Consider the following 26262-nt stretch of genomic DNA (forward strand, 5'->3'; position numbering starts at 1 on the left):
TTCAATCTTTAACTTGAGGGTATAGTGCCATCTCCCCTGGGGATTGACAGAGCAGTTCAGACTCTCAGTTCATTCATCACTGATCCTTTTTTGATTACAATCATTGTGCTCTGTTCCATGAGCTGTGTTTGGAAGATTCCAAAAGATAAAGATAAATCTTTCAACTAACACTGCAAGTTTGGCTAAGAGATTAGCAAGATTCAAGCTAGTATCCTCTCAAAAATGAAAGCTCTCTATATTTATCCACTACTGCATTTGTACCTTTAGGCATGGATATTTGATTTTATGTGCCAAAAACTCACCCCAATGTAGTTGCTGCATGTTTTAATAAAACATTTCTTTGGTCAGTTTTCATGTATTAATGTAAAATAGTGCAGTTTTGTTGCTTCATCAGCATGTTTTTATGTGGAGTGCACAGACTTGATTACCTCATGCTTCATTTCCTGTAACACTCTAGAAATTAAAGGGCTTCAGGCCAAAATGGACCAAAATTCTGAGCTATCCATTTGTAACATCCATTTAATTTTTGTATGGCATCTTCCCCCAAACTAATACCGGATACTATTTTTTGCTTTAAATACAAAATACCAATTGCGCAGCATTAACATAGAACTCTACAATAAAAACCGCATGTGAACGAACACGTAAACTGACAATGAGAAAAAATAATATTTCAGTAAGAAATATGGTAAAACCTGGAATCAGCAATCACCCAAAGCACCCTAACAATAATTTGATTAGTTATTGTTTAATCAATGTGGTTTACTAATGGAGGTGAAACAGAACTATATTCAGTAATTTTGAGGGAATCTTTGAGTGATCTCTTAAAACCAGTTGCCTAACCAGCTGCAGATTCGTTTCAAGTTTCCAAAGACTGAGGTTAAACCATGTGAAACTCAGCAACCATAGTAAACATGTCATTTAGTAAAGTCAGCTGATCTTAGGCTACATCTACACTACAGGGGGGAGTCGATTTAAGATACGCAAATGCAGCTACGTGAACAGCGTAGCTGAATTCGACGTATCGCAGCCGACTTACCCCGCTGTGAGGACGACGGCAAAATCGACCTCTGCTGCTTCCCGTCGACGGCGCTTACTCCCACCTCCACTGGTGGAGTAAGAGCGTCGATTCGGGGATCGATTGTCGCGTCCCGTTGGGGTCGATTTCTACCCGTCGATTCAGGCGGGTAGTGTAGACCCAGCCTTAGACAGAAATCAGAACAGGAGTACTTGTGGCACCTTAGAGACTAACAAATTTAATAAATTTAGTCTCTAATAAACCAGTCTCTAAGGTGCCACAAGTACTCCTGTTCTTTAGACAGAAATGAAATTTCTGAAAGATGTTCCATCTGAAGCAAAAATAGATAACACTCATTCTTTATTATTAAACTTAAGCCACCACTGGATGTCACAATTACCTAGTAAAAATAGAGCTAATGCAACATAATGAACTGAGTATCACAAACAAAACAAAAAAACCCAGTTCAGTAATTTCTCCTTTTTTATTTTATATGTAATTCAGAATCTAATTAACTTTGGCCAAGGAATTTTCTATTGGATCCAGAGCAGGCAAGTGTCCAGGAAAGACTGCCTGAAATGGTATTTTGAAAGAACAGCAGCACTTGTTCTCTTACATTCCTTAAAATATAAATTGTTTCTGCAATTGAGTTACAAGCAGCTAAGAAGGTATGAAGTATTGTTTTAGCTGCGTCGGTTTCAGGATAATAGAGAGACAACATGGATGAGGTAATATCTTTTACGGGACCAACTTCTGTTGGTGAAAGAGAGAAGCTTTTGGCATACACAGTGCACTTCTTCAGGTCTGGGAAATGTATACAGAATGTCACAGCTAAATGTATTTAGTAAAATAGTAAAATGTATGAAGCTGTGACACTCTGAGTACGTTTCCCAGCCCTGCAGAAAAACTCTATAAGCTTGAAAGCTTGTTTCTCTCACCAACAGAAGCTGGTCCAAAAAATACCTTCCCCACCTCGTCTCTCTAGGCATCTGGGAATGCATTTTGCTTACATTTCTGAGCTGACACAGTGACAGTATCACAGTTGTGTCATCTAGGAGGGAACTTCTATCTCGTCCTTGCCCAAAGCTCTCACCATCTTCAAACAAAAAGCTTTAAAGAGAAAGACAAAACACCAATTCCTGGTTATTTTAAAGGACATAATATCGCATACTAAAAAAAAAAAAAAGAGCAAAATTTTACATCCATCAGCTGTTTAACAACAAAAATAAAACACTAACTCCTAGAATTATACTGTACCGTACTCCTGACTACATTGAACTGCGTTCAAAAGCAGTGTGCAAAAAGCTAGTAATATTTAAATAATTCTGAATGAAAAAAATCGTATTTCTCACGTTTTCTAGATACTGAACACATATCAGAATACCATTTACAGCTCCTTCAAAGCAGAACGGAATGAGATTAACATTCCCTTTTGTTCCTCATCCTGGCACAGACCAGGATTAACAGAGGGCAATACACCAGCTTCTTGCATTGTGAGGGACGGGGGAAATAAATATCTCTGTCATTCAAAAGGATCTCGTAAGGTGTTTATCTGTGTGGCTGTAGCAGGGTAATTCTTCACAACTATGGATACATCCAAATGAGGGTGATCCAACAGAATGAGTATTTTAGAACATACTGTGCTGAGCTGATTTTCAAGAAACTAAGTTCACCTGGGTCTAGGCAGGCTATGGGCACAGGTGTAAGGCTCACACCTTCTACACCAGAAGTCATGGGTTCAAATCCTGGGAGCACTTGGCCACGTAGTTTTTTTCCCCTCTTTGTTATACAGGACGTAGGTCAGACCAGATCACAATGGTCCCTTCTGGCCTTGGAAATTATGAATCTATAATACCAGATTCTCTATTTGCTCCTCACTAATGAGATGAAATTAGGATCTGTCCACTGAATGAAGAAATATTTCATCTTCAGTATAGATATTAATGGGACTAATTAAACTCAGAAGCAGAAATGTGTGAGTGAGAGAGAGAGAGTGTGTGTGTGTGAGAGAGAGATTACAATCCAAATAATACAGAAAGTCATTTAAAAAAGTGACTAAAAACGAAACAATGGAAGTGTGTTTTAATGGAGGCCAACTAACACACAAAATGATTTTCATCACAAAAATTCTACTGCTTAAACACACTCTCCGCCCCTCCCACCCACCCCCCGAAACTCTGAAAATTAACAGATAAAGAGTTGAGTCAGTTATCTGCTGTCATATAATCACTCATAAGAACAGCCATATTGGGTCAGACCAATGGTCCATCTAGCCCAGTATCTGGTCTTCTGACAATGGCCAGTGCAAGATGCTTCAGAGGGAATGAACAGACCAGGGTGATCTCGAGTGATCCATCCCATCATCCAGTCTCAGTTTCTGGCAGTTAGAGGTTTAGGGACACCCAGAGCATGGGGTTGTGTCCCTGACCATCTTGGCTAATAGCCATTGGTAGACCTATCTTCCAGGAACTTATCTAATTCTTTTTTTAACCCAGTTATACTTTTGGCCTTCACAACATCCTCTTGCAACTGTGCATTGTGTGAAGAAATACTTTGTATGTATAGTTGGGATTATTTTTTCTAATCTGTTATTTTGTACTTATTACTTTGCACTCACTAAAACTTCACCCATCTCATGCCACCAACCAAACCTTAACTTTGTCATCTTATTTTGCTCTGCAAAAATAAATCTGCTGTTGGAGATACACAGCTGATTTTACATATTACTTAAATACCCAATCCTGCAATCTGATCTGCATGAGCACAGGGCTCCACCTACTTATATCACATTGTAGGACCAGAGCCTAAACATATTGTAAAGATTTCAACAAGGATATAAGTCCAGGGTACATTAAGTTATGTCACAATTCCATAAATCCTGTACAGTAGAATATAATTTTTATGAAAAGAAAAAAATGATTCATCTCTGCTGAAATGTGTTGACTGTATGGGATTGTAGGTCTATTAAATGTAAACAGAACTGGCAAGTTTTTATTTTAATTTATTAAATTGCATAGTAACTAAATATGCAGCTTTTTGTACTGAGTAAGGTAGCATCATTTAGTGCTATGGTATACTGAAAATGGATCATTTGATTAAGAAATGGAATCTTACAGCCTGTTGATAATTTGTATTTTGAACCTTCCATACACTATTGCAAATTTTTCAGAGGCAATATTAAGTGTGGGTGGGTGGTGTAAAATCAAGTGGGATAACAGTGAATGATAGTAGCTTATATGTGGAAGTATTGAGGCTTTTACTATTACTCAGGATGTTGTTTTCAAATTGCTCTCTGAAACTAAGAATTTGGAACTTCTAAAAAGACCAAACTTTTTTTGGGGGGGGGAAGAGGGGGAGTAATTACACTTCTCTGTCCACCCCTTTCCTCCTGTTTCCATCCCCAAAAGTGTTTTCCTTTCCTTACTTGGGGAGCGTGCAGATGGGTGGTTTTGATCGAATGATTTCCTTGTTAACAAGTTCTTTCTCCAAGTCTCCTCCAGCCAAACACCAGAGATAATATACCTCCTCAATCGATCTTTCTGCTAGATAATCACAGTCTTCATCTATTAACAGAAGCCAAATTAAAATGAATTACAGCTTTTAAGCAGTTCATGTTTTTCACAATCATTCTAAACACATCTTAGTTAGAAAGAGATTATTAGATTTGAAAGGTCATATGGCTTACTGCAGAGTTAGAAGAAAAGTGATCTTCCCTTTGCAATATCTAAAGCAAGGCTCATGGGAAGAAAAAGGCAGCTGGACACACTATAGGGTTGTCTTGCATTCAGAAAAAAAAGTGAAAGAATGTCTGCCGTTTGATTTGGTGCCAGAAAACTGAGCAAATCAGATAAGTACACTAAGTGAAAGTGTGTTTCTTTGCTTATTTTACCCATAATTCAAAATGTATTTCTCTTCCACAATACAAAGAGCTAAGAGTAAAACAGCAACGATAAAACCAGTAATTCACGTTTAAAAGCCTCAATTTACCGAAACATCACATGCAGCACACATGCTGGTACTGGCTTCAGCTTTAATTTTAACAATTGTAACTTTAGCTTCACAATGTTAACGAACAAGAATATCCAAAATAATAAGAAACTTCTGAGCTTATCGGAAAGGATAATGGCAGCCCATTCACTCAAGTGGGGATTTCAAACAAGGGTAAAAGAAAATCCCATCTCTTTTGAACATACTATCAGGTAAGTGCAAAGTTTTAGTATAGACTTTTATAAATGTAGCCTCTCCCACACAGATTGTGCTTTATAACAACTGACAACAGCCTATGATTTCCAATACTTCCAATACCCGGCTGCCTATGTAAATTTTAATAATGGAGCTACAGCCAACCCTCACACGATATGTCCAAGGAGCCCGTCTGCAAATGACCACATAGTAATATGGAAAAAAAAAATCAGCACCTAAACCTCAGAACTATGCTGAAAAACCATCATAAAAACTGCAGATCAAGGACAATGAATGGGTGACTATTACAGAGGATAATGCATAAAGTGAACAAAGAACACAGATCAGAGATACCCTCCCTCCGTCCTCTATTGCCCCCACAGACACATAAGTCCTTAATACTACTCACTAACCATTAGGAAACAATAAGATCTTGCTACAAGAATGTAATATTAATACTTTAGCAATCTGTAAACAGAAAAAAAAAAGTCAATTCCTTCATGTTCTGTCCTCTCCAGGCAACATTTTATTTATTTCCCTTTTCTCTCTGCCGCATCCCGTCCCTGCTACTCACTTTTACCTTTACACAGCTGAGTGATGTCCTCTGGAAGAGTTAAATTAGCACATCTCAGAGAGGAGGAGAACAGACTGGCAGGTTTGTGGAAGGGTGGGTATACAGAGGCCACTTCACTGAACACATTGTCACACAGTAACTGGTCTGGAGTTGGCCTTGAGTAAAACATTTTAAAAAGTGCAAAAAAGAACAGTAAGGAAAAAAAACGTAAAGCCCTTTTAAAAAAAAATCAAGCTAATATAAAAAAAAAAATCAAATGTGGTAAGATCGTGGACTCTCATATCACCAAAGAAATGTTCTTGTTAATCAAATCAAAATGCAAAGCTTCATATGGCAATCAGTTCACTGTGAGCAATTTTATTTACAATAATTCTGTATATTCTACATCATACAGCCTATCTATGTAGAAACATTCTTATTCTCAACCCAATTTAGGCTCTTCTGTCTTTACTGAAGATATAAACTCATTAACACAATGAGACAATCCAGCATTCTTTTGGTCATAAATGAGCCTTTTTTCACCTTTAGTTAGTGAGTAGCTCTATGCTGTACTTAAAGTGTTTTTTTAAAAGAGAGGTCACTCATGCCAGTGCATTAGAAACAATGTGGGTGAGATAGTATCATTTACTGGACCAATTTCTGTTGGTGAGACACACAAGCTTTCAAGTTTACATGGAGCTCTTTTTCAAGTCACCTGAAGAAGAGCTCTGTGTAAACTCGAACGTTTGTCTCTCTCACCAACAAAAGTTGGCCCATTAAAAATATTTCCTCACCCACCTCTTCTCTCTAATATCCTGAGACCAAGAATTCTACAACACATCAAGCAACAGCACGCAAGAATGTGTTTTGAAGTAATACCAATCATGTTGGTTATGGTACAGCTACAATAAACACCTCGAATTTCCAAAGAGGGAATCAGTAAAACCTGTCAACTTAAAAGTGACTAAATAGTTTACTTCCAAACACCAAGATTCAATCTTGCTTTTTTTAAGAATAAAGCTGGTCTTTTACTATTTATTAAAATAAAAATAATCAGGAGATCTGATTCAAATAACTCATTTTTAGACATCAAGCATCATAAATGTGCACATTTCCCCTTTTCCCCAAACAGAGTTGATTAGTCTCAGTTCTGATTAATTACCCATAGTGCTTCATCCTGCAATGCAATTATTCCAAATATTTTTTCTTGGAATTTAAAAAGAAACAATCATATATGGTAAACAGCTCTATTGGATGGTCATTTTTGGTACTGTTCTGTTTAGTCATGGGCTGGAAAACACAAGCCTGTTTGGGAAAAATTACAGCAACAGGTGCTATAATTCTGGTTTAATCTAGCATGCTATAATTCTGGTTTAAACAGCATGCTTCCACTTTTTACTCACAAGATATTTTTGCAATACATATAAAAGAAATGTTAAAATGATGATGGAAAGTAGTACAAAAGTAATAAATTGATGCATTACTATATGGAGGAGCATACATGGATGCACTTTTATGTAACATGTCAATATTAATACTGAATGCAGTTCAGCTTCATCTAGTTAATTGCTTTAGGCCCAGCAGAATTATTCAATTTACTGTAAATCTGGATTGAATACTTACCTTTTGGAAGGTTGAAATGTAAGGAATTTCTTCAGCAGAGCTATGGCATTTTCAGGAAGGTCCTGGAACATAAAAGGTGAAAAAAATATTATCAACAATTGATTACTACTACACTGATCCAGCCAGCCACATAAGCATACATTAAACTTTAAGTACATAAGTAGTTTTACTGAAGTCAATGGGACTACATATATACTTAAGGATTGAGCTGGATCAGGGTCTAAAATGTTACGGCTACTCTGTCATGAGTATAGTTTTTAGTTTGGACAAAATGTTCTAGAAGTCAGAATTAACATATTAAAGCCAAGATTTTCAAAACTGACTAGTGGTTTTGGATGTCCCATTTGAGAAGCCTTAAAACATGAGGCATTCTCGCCCCTGAAAAAATCATTCCACCCCTTTGTAGTTTCTCAGCCTGGCCCCCCAAAAATTGAGCCAACCACAATCACTAGTTGCTTTTGAAAATCTGGACTCAGCTGTGTAATTATATACTAATAGAATTATTACAGCATCACAGATTAGCTCACTCGTCATTACAACACCAAAAACAGATTTTAAAAATCTGCAACACTTGAAGACTGGGTCTTCTACTAGTGTATCATGAAAGTCTGAAAAGTATTGTCTACATTTTATTTGGATTGTCAGTAATTTTGGGAAAGGATGGAGGCCTTCTGAATACTGATGGCCCTATGCATTTCAGCATCTAAAGTCTAAAATATCACTACAGTAAAAAATACTATGGAAATCAAAGTAATCAAGTAAGTTACAAATCTTTTGGACTGAATTCACTTCAGCAAAGAAGAAAAAAGAATGAATCCAATAAAACATACAAAACAAGTAATTTCAGTTAAGAAAACACTGATGAGTGGACTAATTCACCAACCTTAATAATGTCCAGACAACCATGTTCTTCAGCTAATACGGTTACAATGTCATCCACACAGCCTACAAAATAGAACAGTAGGAAGAACAAAGATTATAATAAGAAAGTGGTACTGTTTAAAAAGACACAAAGAAAGTCCCCCCACCCCCAATTTCTTAAAGTATTTATTTGACTGATTGGCTTTATGTCAAGTATCAGAGGGGTAGCCATGTTAGTCTGTATCCACAAAAACAACGAGGAGTCCGGTGGCACCTTAAAGACTAACAGATTTATTTGGGCATAAGCATCTGAAGAAGCAGGTTTTTTACCCACAAAAGCTTATGCCCAAATAAATCTGTTAGTCTTTAAGGTGCCAATGGACTCCTCATTGGCTTTATGGTGACATCACAATAGCATCTGAGAGCTTTACAATTTCTAGGTTTTTTTCCTTTAAAAATAGGAATCCCATGAAATATCTTTGGGGACCATATCATATTAAGTTTATGGACCACTGTGGGAGGTTTACCACAAATCTTCTGGGAACAATAGACAGTATGTGTGTGGTAGGGTGGTTAAGGTGAATCACTTAGGCTGTAAACACCTCCAGAGAGAAACCACATCCTGGGGAGGCTTGCATATACTGGTTCAGATTGGGTTTTCCAGAAACCAACAGGCTTTTGGCATAAAAAGGCTGTGTTTAAACTGACTCAGGGCCTTCTTTCTGATCCTACAAACCAACAGGACCTGCTGCCCGATGGGGGCCCGGATCCTTGAGGAAGGATTGGACAGGCTTTGACCTCCTAGAGTTCATTAAAACTGCCAGGTGGCTCCTGACGTATTTAGTGTGTGTTTAAGTCTGTTTATTGTTTTTTATTATGCTTTCTTCCTAATACTTTCACCTTAAGAATAAATGTGCTTATTTAGAAAGAGCTGTGTGGTAACTTGTCACTGCCCACAATATGTTGTTCATAATCCTCAGGGAGAAAGCAAAGCACAGGTGCTGGCCTTTAAGCAAATTGACTTGCTGGGGATATCACAGTGTAAGGCAGGAACCTGGGCTGTCTTAAAATCCGGCTCAAAGACAGGTAAAGGCTAGAGACCTGACTAGACACTCCTGGAGTGGACCATGGCGAGGAGGAATACAGGTACATTCTGAAACAGTGACAGCTTCCACGGGTTTTATTTTGTGATCAAATAACTATTCAAAATAGTGAGAGATTTAGAAAGAAAATTTGCTGAAGAAAAATTTGTGTTAACAGTAGTTAACTTTACAGGTACTGCAGACAGCTTTAGACCAATTTAACATGTCCCCTCAGGTCTCAATTTGAGGACCCTCACACTTGATAGTTCCCAGGTCAGTCTGTCGCAGCACTCCCACTTTGCTGTAGGTCTTTCTTTTTAAAGAAGCTTGAATGGCATTTTAAAAACTGTTAAGTCTTTCTACTAGCCTCATCTCATTCAAATCACACCTACACCTCCGTGTCTATAGCACGGTCGACAAATTAAAAAAAAGACGACTATAACTAAAAGAATCTAGAACTAGCAAGACATGCTTGTCATTGCCTGAACAGTTATCCTTCCATCCAACCCTTTATCTGTTTAGTGGCTTGCATACTAATATCTTTGGCACAGAGACTGTGTTCTTGACTTGTTTATACCAAATAATAAATAACCATCAGAACTGGCTCCTCTCAGCAACTCCTCCTCTACCCCACCATTCAACACACTACAAGCACAATGCTCCTTCGCTGTGCATATCTGGCACACAGTTGCTGCTGCTCCCCTATACCAGCTCAAGTGAAGCTGCTAGATGCCCATTATCTTTCCAAAATTGCATCTCCAAAATTAATTTGTCTTAGGCACGTGCATCCTGAGTTTACTTATTGCCCGATTATAGATTTATTTGGGAACTTAGAAGACCGGCATTGAACCCTGTAGTTACATTTAGGTCACTCACCTAATGTAAGCAGAAGTTTTAGTTTTTCAGCTATATCCAAGCTCTGGAACAGTTTTCTACCCTGAATGGAATAGAAAATTATGTCAACAATTAAATGTCAATCTGTCACATGTACATGCCCTGTGCAACCCTAAGTATATATAAAGAAAGTCAGGGTCAGCTGTAGGTTTTAGAGCTCTTAGAAAAGTTATCTGTTAGACAGTAAGCAACTCTCAACCTTAACTATAGCAAATCTACCATTCCACTATCATGACCATAAGATTTATTTATGTTTGTTTGTTTACCTTTTGGGGGTTGCTTTTTAAAACTGGAAGTAAATTCAGGGATGTACTCCTAATGAGCTTTCTTAATGTATCTGATTTTTTTTTTTAACTAAAAAAGAATAGGATTTTAAAAACACACACATTACCATGGAAATGTTGTGTAATCTTTCACATCACTATGAACAACTATAATTAAGATTTAGTTTTTAATGTCTATGACAAATAGTCATAGTTTGCTCTTATATAGTGGCTTTCAACCAATGTTATTCTCATTTTACAGATGAGGAAGCCATTCAAAGAGGTTAAATAACTTGTCTGAGGTCACAGAGCAAGTCTAGCAAAGCAGGAAACCGAAGCTAAGATTCCTGATTTCCAATGGCTTGTTCTAACCATTGAATTCCACTGCCCTGACCATACAATTCAGATAACTTAAATTCTGTTTAATGAAATAAGATTAAAGACAAACATTTTTACTGTCTGAATAATAGAACATTATGATCTTTGTGATAAAGAAGTCCAATTTATCATGTATAGCTAGTGAAAACTAAGTTGCTGGAATTTATCTGAAGTCATGGAGCCAACAGGCAACATCTTGACACCACACAGGAACTCAATTCTTTGGTGACAGGATGAGTTTTCCCAGTGTTATGCTCCAATAGTAAGTATCATTAGTATCCACTGAATAGTTATTGTTAATTTAACCATTACGTGCAAAACAGCTTTTCTTGAGTTGACATAGGTACTAAGTGAAAACACGTGTACACAAAATTCTTCACTGAGTGTCATATAATCAAACACACAAGAATTACTCAGTAACATACCACACAAAGCTCAAATAAAATAATACCAAGAGACCACACATCTGATTTAGGGCCAGAGGGCAGCAGCTTCTCACACTGAGTGTGATCACTAGGTTTGACAAATCCCTGTGCAATTACTTCAGGTGCCAGGTATGATGGGTACCTATAACAATGCAACAAGAGGTAAGAATTTGTACATTAAGACATTGTCAACTACACTAGTAAAAATAAGTTCTTGTACTGAAAAAAAAAATTGGATAAAAGCAAACTCACTAAAAGTGCACAGCAACTTAGAATGCCCCGAAAGCATAGTAGGTCAAACTGTGCAGACAGAGCACCACTGTAATATCGAGTATATGAAAAATCAATTTTTTTCTTTATACAAGTGTTTTTTGTGAGCAGGAGTGAATGGTGGCAAGATTTTTTTTTTAAGTGTCTTACACAACAGAGAAAATGTTCATTAAACTTTACCATATGCTTGTATTTAACCTAATATTACAAGTGCTTTTTCAGTATGTGTTCTTCCTTGTTGATTTCTTCATAATGTCAACAATTATATCATTCCCAATATTTAGTTCATAGCCATCAGACAACTTTTAAGTTAGTTTAGCAACAGATGGAAAATAAACCAAAAAATAAAAAACAACAATGGCCTCAACAACTCATCTTAATTTTTTTTTCCCATTTAAAGCTTGTTCAGTATGAATCAGCAATAGATGGTACAATACTTAAAACTGAGAAGTCAACTTTTTGGGGTAGAGAGACCATAGCTGTTGATGTTCGAAGCTTCAGAAGCCAAAGGGCCGTTGTTAGTTAAAAAATGTCCCAAAGATTACAAAGCATCACAAGAAGCCTGACTACAGGAGCCAGAAAGATACTGAAATGAAACAATTGTACATCTTTCATATGTACAAAAAGAGATACATATAGAGGAAGTTACTAATAAGGACACAGGAAAAAAAGCAAGGGGGCAACAGAGAATGAGACTGTAAAACTTTGAGAACCAATATAATTCAGAAGTTGAAGAAACCATTCTCTCACTTACAGGGAACTACAAAAGATTTTGAAACAATAGGTTCTTGGAATGTTTTGGGGACCATTTCTTGTTTCAGAACGTGGAAGAAGCAACCAAGGGGGCAGTCCTCCTCACACAAAGAGGAATTGGTTGCAAATCTGAAGGCAGAGGACAACAGACAAATTGCTAAAGATCAGTCCAAAAGAATAGGGCTAGTATGTGGGGACAAAATCAGAAAAGCTAAGACATAAAATGAATTACACATACCAACAGGTTTCAGAGTAGCAGCCGTGTTAGTCTGTATCCGTAAAAAGAACAGGAGTACTTGTGGCACCTTAGAGACTAACAAATTTATTAGAGCATAAGCTTTCGTGGACTACAGCCCACTTCTTCGGATGCATACCGAAGAAGTGGGCTGTAGTCCACGAAAGCTTATGCTCTAATAAATTTGTTAGTCTCTAAGGTGCCACAAGTACTCCTGTTCTTTTTACGGATACCAAGGTGCATAAAAGAAGTTATATACATATATTAGGAGCAAGAGAAAGACAAAGAAAAGCAGAGGACCACTACTTATTAGGGAAGGAGAACTAATAGTAGACAATACCAAGCTCTCTTTCTCTCACACATGGGCACATCAATACATGAAACATTATCGAAGAAAATGAAGTGATCAAGTAACATGCAAAAAAATAAAAATGAACCAAAATAAATTTGCATATGATTAAAACATAAATTTTAGCAAGTTAAAAGTAACTTAAATCTTAATATCTAAGGACACTTTTAGAACTAGAAATTGTGGTTTATTTAAGCTGACCAACTGGTTTACGGTTAAAGTATTTGGATAAATGGGGGTGAATTTATGTGAGATTTGCCTTGCCATCAGAGTTACTCTCAAAGGCTAAAGTTTAAAATTGTATTGTTAATTCACTTTTTTTTTTTTTACTCTGTGTTTGAAAAAAAATGATGAAACTATGGGTGAAAAAAAATCCTTAATTATAGTTACCTGCATTGTTTCTATTACAGTTAGACACCCCAATCTGATCCCATCAGGCATCTCAGGTTGGACACTCCAAATGAATAAATGTAAGCATGTTGCATTCAGCTATAACTTGAATGGATGTTTATAAGGGTTATTTACTTTCATTCTGTTTTATGTATTTGCATTTCTTGGTGTACTGTGACTTTGTAAAAGTTTTGTTATTCATTTTCTACCCATCTCCTGTGTCTGGCCTGCATACCAAGCTCATAATTATACTATCTGGGAGTTGAAAGCAGATGTCACGTTAACAACTTCTACAAAGGAATATAACAACTGCCACAGTGGATGCGACCAGAGGACCACTGTGTCTGAAAGTGGCCAGCAACAGATGTTTCAGAGGAAGGTGTGTAAGAATCCCACAGAAGGTATATGTGGTATAATCTGTCTCCACAAAAATAAATCTAACCTCCAATAATTAGTTGTTAGGTTAAGCCAAAACTCTGTATTTGTATTAATTATAATTCTGGATATTCTTGTTGTCTATATATGTTCCCATTTCCTCTTTGACTCTTATTAGGTGTCATGGTTACAAGGAGAACTGCACCTTAACTCCTTTTAGTCCCTCCAGAGAGTATCCCCTCAGCTGACAGACATGGTTTCCTGCACCTCTCAGTGGATAGAACCCTGTGGTCAAACCCCTCCTAGTTTGGATCTCCGGGATGCAACCTCCTGGTTCCCAACCATGTTAATGCGACAGGCCCAGCCACGTTTAGCACCTCAGACTCCAGGATCCAAGGACGACTGAGGTGGTTAAAGTGACTCAAAAACATTTTCTTCCAAACTAATTATTTATTCACTCACCCAAAAATACAAAGCGCACAGAGTTACAGATTAAAAAAAGTTCTACAGGCATATTTCCCTTTAACTAATGTTTAATCTTTCCTTGCAGGCTTTCATACATTTCAGTGTGTGCTCCCAACAATTTATTATCAAATATACAATGCCTAAGAGGTCTATATTGCATGTATGTATCCTTACCCTATAGGAAAATCAACATCAACACCATGAGCTGTCATGTGGTATAGTCCAAACTTAGCCAATTTAATATGTCCCTGTAAAAGAAAAAATATATCAGCAATGAAACTCTACATATTACATAGGCCACAGAAAGAATTAAAAATATATAAATTCTTTTAAATTGTGCTAGCAATCTGAGAAGTGTCAGAAAGAGCTGGAGACTGAAATTTTCTGTTTGTCCCAAGTGTATTTTAAAAAGATGAAACCCAGCTTCTCAGGTCCTGATTTCTATATGCAGACAAAACTTTACTGGAAATTAATGAGAGTGTTTACTCGTGTGGGCAGCATACTGGAAAATAAAATGAACACCACATAAGAGAATATTAAGCCAAGTTTCCTTACTTTCTGTGCAGTCAAAAGCAATGTTACTTCATTTTTTTCTTCTTGCATCCAAAACATATTTCCCCCCCACCCCACCTACTTCCACTCAGGTTTAAAAATTGGAATGCATTCTTTCTTCTCTTCTCCCTCATTCCATTTATCACTTCATTTACTCAGTCCTCTCCTTCCTCCCTTCCCATCAATTCCATACCTAACTTTCATTACCAACCTTCTCTCCAGCACTAACTCATTCCTTTTCATTCATCTCCTATCCATAATGATGTTAAAAGAACATTTGCTGCATATTACCCCTATACATTACCACAGTTGTTTCCTCTCTGAAGTCAGAGCAGTGACATCTGTGCTGCTTTAGAGAAGGTTACGTTAACACTCCCAATATAAAAAGCCAAGTTTTCCCGGGTTATTTCATTATAAAGAAATAACTGCAGGCCCAAGCCTGACATACAAACTCTCATTTTACCATGGTCACATGTCAGGCTGCACCAAAATGGGTTTGATGTCTGAGTGAAGACTACAACCCATCAGGTTTTTAAGCAATTTAAGGGGGGAGGGAGAGAGAATCAACCCTTTAAAAGTCCATGTAACTGCTCTCTCCAGCTTCCTGTCATCTATTTTAAGTCTTTAATACCATCTTAAAATCCTGAATACTTTTGTTCCTCAGGATTTCATTTTCTATGAACTCAGTTTTCATCAAATTGAAATACATGTCATTTACCCAAAGCAAGGAAACAGAACAACAGTGTTTCTGCCTGTTCCCTTTCCCACTTCATTGCAAAGGTAGGATTTGAGATGAGAGATATTGGTAGTACTATTTGGCTCCTTTAAAGAGGAGTTTAAAAAAAGTAAAGCACAATTAGGCTCCTTAGTTTCAATGCACTGATGTGACTGCTCTGACTACATCCATTATGTTTTTCTTGCTTTTTGTACATGGCATCTATATTCCTTTCTGCAAACTAGAAAATCTGTGACAGATGGGAGAGAACGATCAGAATTTGGGACTGCATTGATCCACTCAGATTATGAAACAAAAATACACCACCATTTAAAAAGCAAATACTAAACTCTTTTCCACCGTGTGTGTGTGAGAGAGAGAGATGAGATATACGCAGCATTATCCACAACTATGCTTAAGGGTTAAATTATCCTACAGCAGTAGTCAAGGTGGTCTATGAATGCCAATACAAAAAAAAGTCATAATAGTACAACTTCCTTAAAAAAAGAGACAAAGGGTAAAAAACCTGGTCTGGGAGCCATGGAAAAGGGACTAAACTGTAAACACATCTGAAATTCTACACATTTTGAGAACACTTCTTGTTTTGACTGTAAAAATGTCCCTATTATAAAAAAATATTTCATCCAGAAGGATCCCAAAGCCATTTCTCACTGGCCAGGCGCCAAAATGTACAATGTGTCACTCACTTTGATTGCTTAAGAGAATATTCCAATAGCCTTACCTCTCGATCCAGGAGGATATTGTGAGGGGAGAGTGCTCGGTGGACCATTCCATGTTTGTTCATATATTGCAAACCCTGCAATACCTCAAATGCTATGCGTAAAATCCTTGAAAAGCTGAAAAGTAGAACAACATACTGTACCCATTTCCTTTTTTAAAAATTTGCAAACAAGTATGTAAGTTATGGATACTGATGATTTGATTTCCTTTTGTTACACTGGTACTCTAATTGAGCTATTCCTTCTCATCTACTGATGAAGTTTTTGTGAAATTTTTGTGCATCAGGTTGAGGGGGGCAATTGTTTCTCCACCCTCCTCCAGACTTGCAAAGTTTAGGCTTCATAAAGAGCTTGCAAAGCTCTTTCCCAACCTTAGGCAAAGTTTAAATAAGCAAAACCAAAATATATTTTTTCATATTGTTCAGCTATGTTTGTTTGCTGCTTCCCAGTTGTAGTTTAGTTGATGTCACCAGATTTCCTCAGACAGTTTATTTTTCCCATCTAGCAACAGCATTAATGCTTCACCAGAGGTTGTCCAGTCACTATAAAACTAGTACTCGGAACTTTCTAGAGTATATCACAAGCATTAGTGAGGGTAGAGGTAGGAGGGGAAGGTAATCAGCTGATCAGCTAGGGTGAGGAACACAAGCAAGAGATGCAAAGCAAGCTTACTGGGATAAAGTAGGTGTAGAACAGTGGGATCGTGTCTGAGCTAGGGTAATTATATTGGGGGGAGGGAGAGGAGAAACAAAGAGATAATGCCAGGAGAAGACAGGTATGTAGCAGCATCCAGAAGGTCAGCTAATTACTCCATCTTGCAGCTCATTCCCATATTCTATTTGCAGCTAGATTATTTCCTTAATCTTTTGAGTCTCATATACTTAATGCTCAGACTGAAGGATTTGTTCTGAATGCTGTGCACTCTGCACCCCCACTCCCGTGAACTGCTAATCACCCCTTCATATACTTGCCCTTGGCCAGAGACAGTTCCTCCTACATGGTATTACTAGCTCTACTTCAGAATTTACCTCCAAAATGCACCAATGAAATAAATTCAGGTGGCTGGGAGAGGGAATTACCCCAGGTTCGGTGGAGGCGGTACACTAGGTGTATCAAAGTGGTTAGCCTGACAAGATGGGAATAAAAAAAAGTTACTCCTTCAGTAACAGTATTAGCTCCTCCAACTGGAGTGAGAGACAGCACATTTTCTAAGCTGGTAGCACAGAGGGCAGGAAAAAACAAAGCAATCACTGCAGTTACTGGAGATGCAGATAACTAGAGTACTCCAGTTCCAGAAAGGTTATAAGGGATCAATACCGAATACTGTAGTCTGTACCTCATATATCAAGTGCCATTTATAAATCCTCAATATTCAAGGTACAAAATGCTCCATCTTGCCTTAGTCATCAATATCCCCTTAAGGAGAGGCTGACATCAATGATAAACTCTACTGAATTCTGTGCAATATACATTATTATCCCACAAGGAACTAAAAATGAACTAGCACACTAATCTCACTTGCAACAGAATAGACTAGTGCTGCTGCCAGCCTCCCTGGACAGATTTAATTTGAACATATGTTCTCCACACCCGTACACTACGGTGCTGAACTTGTCAGGAATCTGCAGGATACGGCATAGTTTACGTGCCTATAAAACAGTATGTAGCACACTCACCTCACCTTTAAAAAATAAAAATAACTGCATTAAAACTGATCCTTGTTTTGTGCAATGTTTCTCCATGGATATAATGGTGAAACTTAAAGTAGAAGTCACTCCAACATGTGCATGCACCCCAAGAAAGTTACCCTTTACTGTGACAGCTTTAATAGACTCTTATTGCGTCCCCTGCAGTAAAAAAAGACTCTCTCTCTCTCTCTCTCTCACACACACACACACACACACACACACACACACACACACACACACACACACACACACTCTCTCTCTCTCTCTCTCCACAGCTGTCTGGTCAAGAACCATGAGAAACATCAGAATGATAAACAGATTCCTCTTGGCTAGCCCTCTGCACAGATACTTGTTTATAAAGAGACACCATCAGAGTTAGGTCCTTAAATTTAGAGGGCAAGACTCAGATGCAAAAGTCTTCCAGATTCCCTCAATTTAATTTCTTTATTTTTATTTTGAATAAATTCGCACACTGTTTGGCAACTCAAACTTTCTAAACTTTAGATGAAAACAAACATCCATCCATATTTCAGGGCCCGTCCCTGATCTAAAAAAGAACAAAAAACCAAAAACCAGCATGTCCCAAGCTGGTGGATTGTCAAGGTGAGCCTCTTGTTTAAGCTACACACTTAGATGTTGCTGGTAAGAGTTTTAAACCAGTGAAGTCACATAGCAGTTCTACAGCAACAGATGGACATCATAAATAAAAACTTATAATTTCATTGCAGACAGGGTAAAAAAACACTGTGGTTTGTTAAAGACATCTTCATTAGTAACAACGGAAACAGAAAAGCACTTGCTATTTAAATTCCTTTATGTATGAATATTCTCTGTCTCCCAGGTAGTTCCAGCATAAACGTTTACCTTTACTGGGTGTGACAGGAATTTTAAATTTATGAAGCCTTTAATAATGGTGCAGACACTTTTTTATAAAGAGACACCATCAGAGTTAGGCTCTTAAATTTAGAGGGCAAGACCCGCATGCAAAAGTCTTCCAAATTCCCTCAATTTTTAATTTTTATTTTGAATAATTTATTTTTAATAATGGTACAAGGGAGCAAATCCACCAATGCAGTCCTGTAAACAATGCTACTACCTGAACACCAAGGGCGATGAGCTTGATCAATGTAAGGATACCAGGTCCATCCTAGTCATTCCTGGGACAAACACAACAAATATGACTGTACTAAAACTTAGCATTATGTAGTTGCTCGTTGAAAAAGTAGTTTCTTCACATTTTCAGTATGCTAGTTGTTCCTAGGTTCTCACAATAAAATGCATAATAAAAGCTACTAAAAAACTTCTTTCATTCTAACAGAGCTTGAAAATGTTTATATTGTCATTAGAAAAGGGGTCTTTGGATGACCAGTGATTTGTCAAGCAAAACATTGAGAACAAAGTAGCAGGTAGAAGATTTCACAGTCAGGTAGAAGATTTCACAGTCTGGTAGGGATATGGTGTGCAAGGCAATCTATCTTACAAAGAGGACAAATACACCATGTACCTGAGCTACACAGATATTTTCATCCTCTGGACTGATGACAAACTCCTTCATCGATTTTCACCACAACTTCAACCACCACCACGCATCCATTAAACTCTCTCTGGAACACTCTCATACCAGCATCAACTTCCTGGACACCACGATCTGCTTTAGCAATGAACAACTACCCAAGAAATCTATTATCTTCAGCCAGGCACTTGGATACCACAGAATATGCTCCGAGGAGAAAGTCCAGGATGTACACTGTAACACATTCAAAACCACCTTTACCAAACAAGGACGATCCACAGAGAAGTAGATCGCACCATGGAACAGGCCACCCAAATATCCTGAGAGAACCTGCTTCAATACAAGGAATAAACACCCCCCTTCACCCGCCTACCCCTAGTTGTCACCTACTGCCCCACACTGGAACCCATACAGGGCATCATCAAACAATGACAACCTATACTCGATGGAGACCCCACCCTGAAAGAAAGCTTTCCTGAACTCCCTCTTCTGGCCTTCAAACAACCCCCAACCTCTTCAAGCTCATCATCAGAAACAAGCTCCCCATAGCCCAGGACACACCAACTCAAAGCAGCACCAGACCCTGCCAGAACAACAGATGCAAAACCTACAGCCATATCTCCACAGCTACAATTATTGACACCCCACACAACACACCTTTCAAGATCAATGGCTCCAACCCATGCCTATAAAAACATGTGGTTTACCTCAAACTGTGCACTAAATACCCCAACAGCAACTACATGGGTGAAACCTGACAATCACTACGCTCTCAAATGAAATCACACAGGAAAATGATAAAAGACAAAAACACCATATTACCTGTGCATGAACACTTTTCACAAAGTGCTCTCTCTATATCCAATCTATCAGTCCTCATCCTCAAAGGAAACCTGCACAACACTTTTAAAAGATGAGCCTGGGAGCTTAAATTCATAACTTTGCTAGACACTAAAAATCATGGACTGAATAGACACTGGATTTATGGCTTATTACAACACTGTATATAAACCCACTAACAGAACCCCCGTCCCCTCCACCAGCAGCTCCCCATTTCTTCCTTTCCTTCCTCCAACTGGGGGGGTGTTAACTAACCACTTTACCTTGAATGGTCCCTTGAAAAATGTATTAACTATGTATGCTAAACAATCTGTTCCATCTTGTATTTAGCTGTGCCATTCAGAATAAGTCACCCAGATGTCAAGAAGAACTCAAAAGCTTGTCTCTCTCACGAACAGAAGTTGGTTCCAATAAAAAAAATATTACCTCACCTGCCTTGTCTCTCTTAACAGGTCATCAGACACACTGTAGGACAAAGTGGTCCTCTGAACGGAAGGGCCTTAGAATTACTGTATTTGCAATAAATTTCTTAAATGGATATCTGCCTGAGTAAAGCAATGCTCAATTGTTACACTAGAGGGCCTCAGCTGCACACCTATCATTCTTGAGTGACCACACAGAATGGGTAAAAACGTGGCCACAAAACTACTCCAACAATGCCTGAAAATATCTTTAGATTTTTCTGTCATTAAATACCAGTTCCAGAATGATTAAACATAAAAGTATCAGAGGGGTAGCCGTGTTAGTCTGTAGCCACAAAAATAACGAGGAGTCCCGGTGGCACCTTAAAGACTAACAGATTTATTTGGGCATAAGGTTTCGTGGGTAAAAAACCCACTTCTTCTGGTGCATGGATAAACATCCATAAACTCCATGCATCTGAAGAAGTGGGGTTTTTACCCACAAAAATTTATGCCCAAATAAATCTGTTAGTCTTTAAGGTGCCACCGGACTCCTTGTTTTTTTTAAACATAAAAGAGAAGGTTTGTCATCCTGATGTCGGCAGTTTCATTGACTGACAAAATGGATTAAAAATGTATGTGTAAAAATACGAGCATATTTGCTTTTCATATTGATCAACCTTTAAATGGTGAAAAAAAAAATCAATTCAAATTCCACTGGTTCCCAGTAGCTATCACCATAGCATCTCAGTGCAATGGTCACTGAGAAACAGAGTCTGCACATCTTCCATAAGTAAACAAATACCCTATTGCCAAAACTTTAATGCTGTGTATATCTGATGCCTTTCTTTAGGAAAAAGTATTGCTTGTGGTTATTAGCACTATGATTTGAGTTTAACTGCTATTAGCCTGACAATCGTATGCAAACTTAAATGATTGCAAATGAGTGAGAAATGGGTAGAAGAGGCACTTTATGCATCGACATAGGGCCAGGCACAACAGCAGTCCTTGTGCTCCCCAAGAGAACTGCTTCAGGCTAGCAATGTGTCTAGCCTCCTCAGAATGGTTTGGGTCCTTCCAAGTCTCTACAGGTGCTAATGGAACTGTCCCAGCATTGTGGGGGTGCACATGCTGCACCCTCCCAACTTACACTGCCACCTGGAGATCCCACTGACCTTGCATTACCCCTTCCATGGCAATGGGTTTTAGTCACATATGATTCCTTAGTAAGCATTTACTTACTTGCTCCAAGTGAATAAGATGACTTAGGCTACATCAGTGTTTCTCAGGATGGAGAAGGGCCTGACAAATCTCTGACTTATCCAGAGTACCACCGTTCTAAAGTCTTTAGCTATTACAGACATAGAGAAAGCTTCAAAACAGGAAACAAGTGTCATTTATAAAGAGAGGTGTGCCCAAATTTGCAGAGAGTTTGAAACAATAGCTCCATGGTGTAAACTGCCCCATGCATTTTAATGGATGCTCACTTAGCAAGTGAGATACTTTAATATCATCAACCACTTCATTGCTCATCAAAGCAGGTAAGAAATAAGAAGTACCATAGTATGAAGATCTAGAACAGTATCTCTTAAAAGCAGAGGTTCTCAAATATATTTGATTGGGCCCCCCTGCTTTGTGTCTGTAGTCATTTATGTACATAAAGTACATATACTGCCAAAGTACATATACTGCCACCCAGCTCTGAAAGCAGCGCCGTGTCAGCAGCAGCACAGACATAAGGGTGGCAATGTGAAAAGTGATATTCATCAATATTGCTTTTCATAGCAGACTTAATGCCCCATTGCCACCCTTACATCTGTGCTGCTGCTGCAACCCTGGGGTTGACAGCCAGAGCCCCGCCACCTGGAGATGAGTGAAGGGGGGGAGAGGAGAGAAAGGAGAGCCTGAACCCCCTCCCGGTGAGGGATTGGGGGGTGGGGAGGGGAGGAGAAGAGAGCCCGAGCCCAGTTGATGGGGCTCCGGCTGTTGGCCCTGGAATGGTGGAGTTCCGGTTGTCTCCTTTATCCCTGCCTCCCAGGTGTTCTCAGCCCTTCTGCACAAGCCCCAGTCACATGGGACTGACAACCAGAGCTCTTTACAAAAAACCCCCAAAAGCCTACACATAGCTCCTGCCTTCCTTAACACATTACCGTGGCTCCCCTGGGATGCCCACCCCCATAGTTTGAGAACTGCTGTAAGACTTAAAGTGTGTATGCACGTGTGGGAGGATATATAAAGGACTAGCAAGGGGGATGGAAGATGTATAAATCAAGATATGTAGGCCCTTAAACACCCTGTGATAGGGTGTCCGGTGACGGTCACCCATGGTTTCACTTTCCTAAGGGGGCAAGGAAGAGACTTTCAATGGGATTAGTGATATTAAGTCACTTAGAGGCTTCTGAATTTACCATCTTCTATAACCATGTAAAAATAATATTTCAGAATTCATCCAAAGTATTGTTCTTGCTTAGAAGGCCATTACAGATGTTAATACCAATCTAGATAAATTGTCAATACATAAACTACAACTAAAGTGTCTTTGGAATGCCTTAAAACTTTTTTTCACTTGGGCATCGCACTACAAGAGAGACAAGTATGATATTACTGAACACCCTGGCCTACCATGAAACAGTACAGCAAAAAATAAAGAAAACTGAACTGGGTAACATCAGCGGTACAGAACATCAGCAGAATGAGTACAGGGATTACTGGAGCTGCTCTCTCAGAAATCCTTTTTAGAAGGAGGAAAAAAATTCCCATTCTTGAGCAAGTAGCTCCAAAAATCCATACTAGCAAGCTCTTAAAAGCAATATAAATAAGCTGAATTAGAGTGGGGAAAGAAGAATTTTTAAGACAAATAAAAAATGATGAATACTATATTACAACCTTCAGAATTTATCAGCCAAAAACTACACCTAATGATTAATGTGTCCACACTCGTGATTAGAAAACGAATGGATGGAATTATAGATTTAGAGAGGCCATTTCCATTTTTACCCAGGAGTCAGCCTGACCTCTGATCTGATGGGTTTTTAAACAGAGTGGAGATAAGAGAACCTTTCCTGGAAGTATGCTGAACCAAAAGCAACAGTTGCTTTGGAAGTGGTTTGCCTTTTTGTGCTACTCCAAAGGAAATGATGAAGTAATCCATTTCTCAGAGTATTTGTCCTTCCCAGATAACATTTAAGAGTACAGACCACATTCAAGATTCTTCTTTTGTCACCATTTTGGGTTGAGGCAGAGATACTGCTTGATTAATATCTAGGCTAACATTTTTCTTTGGAATGAACCAAGGCACAGTTCTAAGCTCTGCTGTGTCAGGATAAAAAAAAAATAATAATAATACTGAAATTGAAGTAAAAACTAGAATGAGAAGCGGCAGACACAGAGTGCTTACCTTTTCCTATAGGTCTTATCAATCTTAGCAAGAAGCCTGCCCCCTTGGAAAAAGAGAAGAAGATGTTACAGATTGAACACGTGGTTAGGATCTTGGGCTGGACAGCTGACCTTCTACATTTCAGGACAAACAACATTGTGCATCTGTCCATTTTAGAAAGATGTTAGCAAGGGCCTTTTTAATTTTTCTGCATTTTCAGGCATCTTCAAAAGAAAAAAAAAAGGCTCTCCTAAAGACCAGCATGTCAACATCTGCTTTCCCTAAGCTAGAGCAGAAAGTAACTCCTGTGTGAACTAATAGCAATCACCCCTTATAAGAGGTCACTCATTATTCTGAGTCCTCCATGTCTCTGGCAATTGACTATAGAGAGGATGACCTATTACTTTAGCTATTATCTGAAGCTATTTTCTACAGGAAGATATTGTACAAGTGTCAGCTATTATTATTACAATTTATTTTTTACTATTCAGTTTCACAACAGTAATTTGATATTACCAACACTGTCCATTTTATTGTGTGACATTCCATTGTTCTAGCCTCCAGGAAGTTATTTTAAATACCACTGTTTTTGAACAAAGAAAACAATTGCTTTGCCCAGGAGTGGGAAAAGGGATTTTTCAAAATACATTTGACAGCTGGCGGCAGCACCATAGATGGCTCAGAGGCTGAAATAAAAATTCCTCAATATATGTATTATGAATTCTTAGACCACAAGGACTAGTGATCACACAACTGGAGTTCTGAGATACTTGGATTCAAGAGATAGACCTATGAAGTTGTTGAAAAGAAAATGACATAAGAAAATAAAGAGCCAAAGGAAGATAAAGAAAATATTTTTGCAAGCCCGAATGATAATAAGCAGGTTGTAGGTTCACACAAGCACAATTAAAAAGAAAGTTAATGGCAGCCTGAATATGAAACTTGTACATTGTACCACTTAGCAAAAGCAAAAGCATATTCAGAGCATTAACTGAAAAATATACCTCCTTTCTTTTTCAGTCCTATCATAGCTGTCTGCTCCCACACTTACGTGATGCCCCAGCATACAAGCTGGGCTACAATGATTTTTGGGCAGTAATAACCAGAAGACACAGGCCAGTTTAAGATTCTCAGCAGCACTTCCTTTTCCTAGACAAAGCATTCACACCATTGTCAAGATAGATGAATACTGGATGCTGCAGAACAGCCACATCTGTTGTCATAATCCTAGTGGGATTAGGAGTTGGTTGGAAAAAAACCCACATCTATATTCTTTGGCAGTGGCTAGTGCACTATGGTATAGCTAGTCAGAATGCACTGACAGACACACACTGAAGCAGTCTAGTACTCGTGGCTGCAAATACAAGGTTGAAACAGCAGAAAACATGATGTGTTGACACAAACCAAATCATGTTATTTGTAAATTGGTTACGATGACTGTCTTTCACTAGTTACAATGTCATGACTGTTGTGACAGTTTGGGTAATAACTGTGTCCAGTTATGAACAACATATGGTTTTATTAATGCTATTTGTAAGCATAACAGTCACTGAGGATTAGATCATCCATTTTGTTGCAGGAACTTGACACATAGTGAGGAAGCAACAAAGGGTCCTGTGGCACTTTTAAGACTAACAGAAGTATTGGGAGCATAAGCTCACTTCTTCAGATGCAAGTCTGAGGAAGCTGTCTGGAAAGTGGTGAAAAAGCAATCAAGGGCTATTAGCATTAACTGGCTCTCACAGGCTTGAACAATGGGTTTTAGCCAGCTGGGCCTTTCCTTTGAATGGACTCTTTACCAAAACTTCATTTAGGAGAAGGGAGCTGAAACTCTCTCTGATCCACTTACATAGATGGGGGAGCTGCAGCTTTCTCTGCTTGACAAACACAGAGATTGATTTTAAAGGTGTGTTTCTCCAAGCCAAAGGAAACCATTTCATCACCTGAAACAAGAGACGCAGAAGGAGGACAGGTTTCAGAGGGGTAGCTGTGTTAGTCTGTACCCGCAAAAACAAGGAGTCCTTGTGGCACCTTAGAGACTAACAAATTTATTTGGGCATAAGCTTTTGTGGGCTATAACCCACTTCATCAGATGCACGGAGTGGAAAATACAGTAGGCAGGTATAAATACAAAGCACATGAAAAGATGGGTGTTGCCTTACCGAGTGGGTAAGTGAGTGAGTGCTAATGAGGCCAATTCAATTAGGGTGGATGTGGCCCATTTCCAAAAGTTGGCAAGAAGAGATGAATATCAACAGAGAGGAAATTATTTTTTGTAGTGACCCAGCCACTCCTAGTCTTTATTCAGGCCTAATTTGATG

General features: G+C 38.5%; 1 protein-coding gene across 27 annotated transcripts in view; it reads right to left on the bottom strand.

Moving 5' to 3' along the window:
• Window positions 1-26262, bottom strand: part of TBCK (TBC1 domain containing kinase) — a 240907-nt gene that overhangs the window by 173141 nt on the left and 41504 nt on the right. For 22 of the 27 annotated variants that reach the window (XR_010601746.1, XR_010601753.1, XR_010601752.1 and 19 more), the window contains 9 exons: window positions 16126-16240; window positions 14291-14364; window positions 11280-11421; window positions 10196-10256; window positions 8260-8321; window positions 7377-7438; window positions 5775-5929; window positions 4443-4581; window positions 2029-2128 (listed from right to left, as the gene is read on the bottom strand). Coding sequence is in view for 3 of the 27 variants with exons in the window: in XM_008170114.4 (XP_008168336.2) it covers window positions 2029-2128; window positions 4443-4581; window positions 5775-5929; window positions 7377-7438; window positions 8260-8321; window positions 10196-10256; window positions 11280-11421; window positions 14291-14364; window positions 16126-16240 (910 nt within the window). In the remaining 24 variants the exon portion in view is untranslated. The remainder of the gene's footprint in view (window positions 1-2028; window positions 2129-4442; window positions 4582-5774; window positions 5930-7376; window positions 7439-8259; window positions 8322-10195; window positions 10257-11279; window positions 11422-14290; window positions 14365-16125; window positions 16241-26262) is intronic. The other 5 variants (XR_010601758.1, XR_010601759.1, XM_065597661.1 and 2 more) reach the window with 2 other exon arrangements.

This window comes from Chrysemys picta, chromosome 5 (genome assembly GCF_011386835.1).
Source record: "Chrysemys picta bellii isolate R12L10 chromosome 5, ASM1138683v2, whole genome shotgun sequence".
NCBI lineage: Eukaryota > Metazoa > Chordata > Testudines > Emydidae > Chrysemys > Chrysemys picta.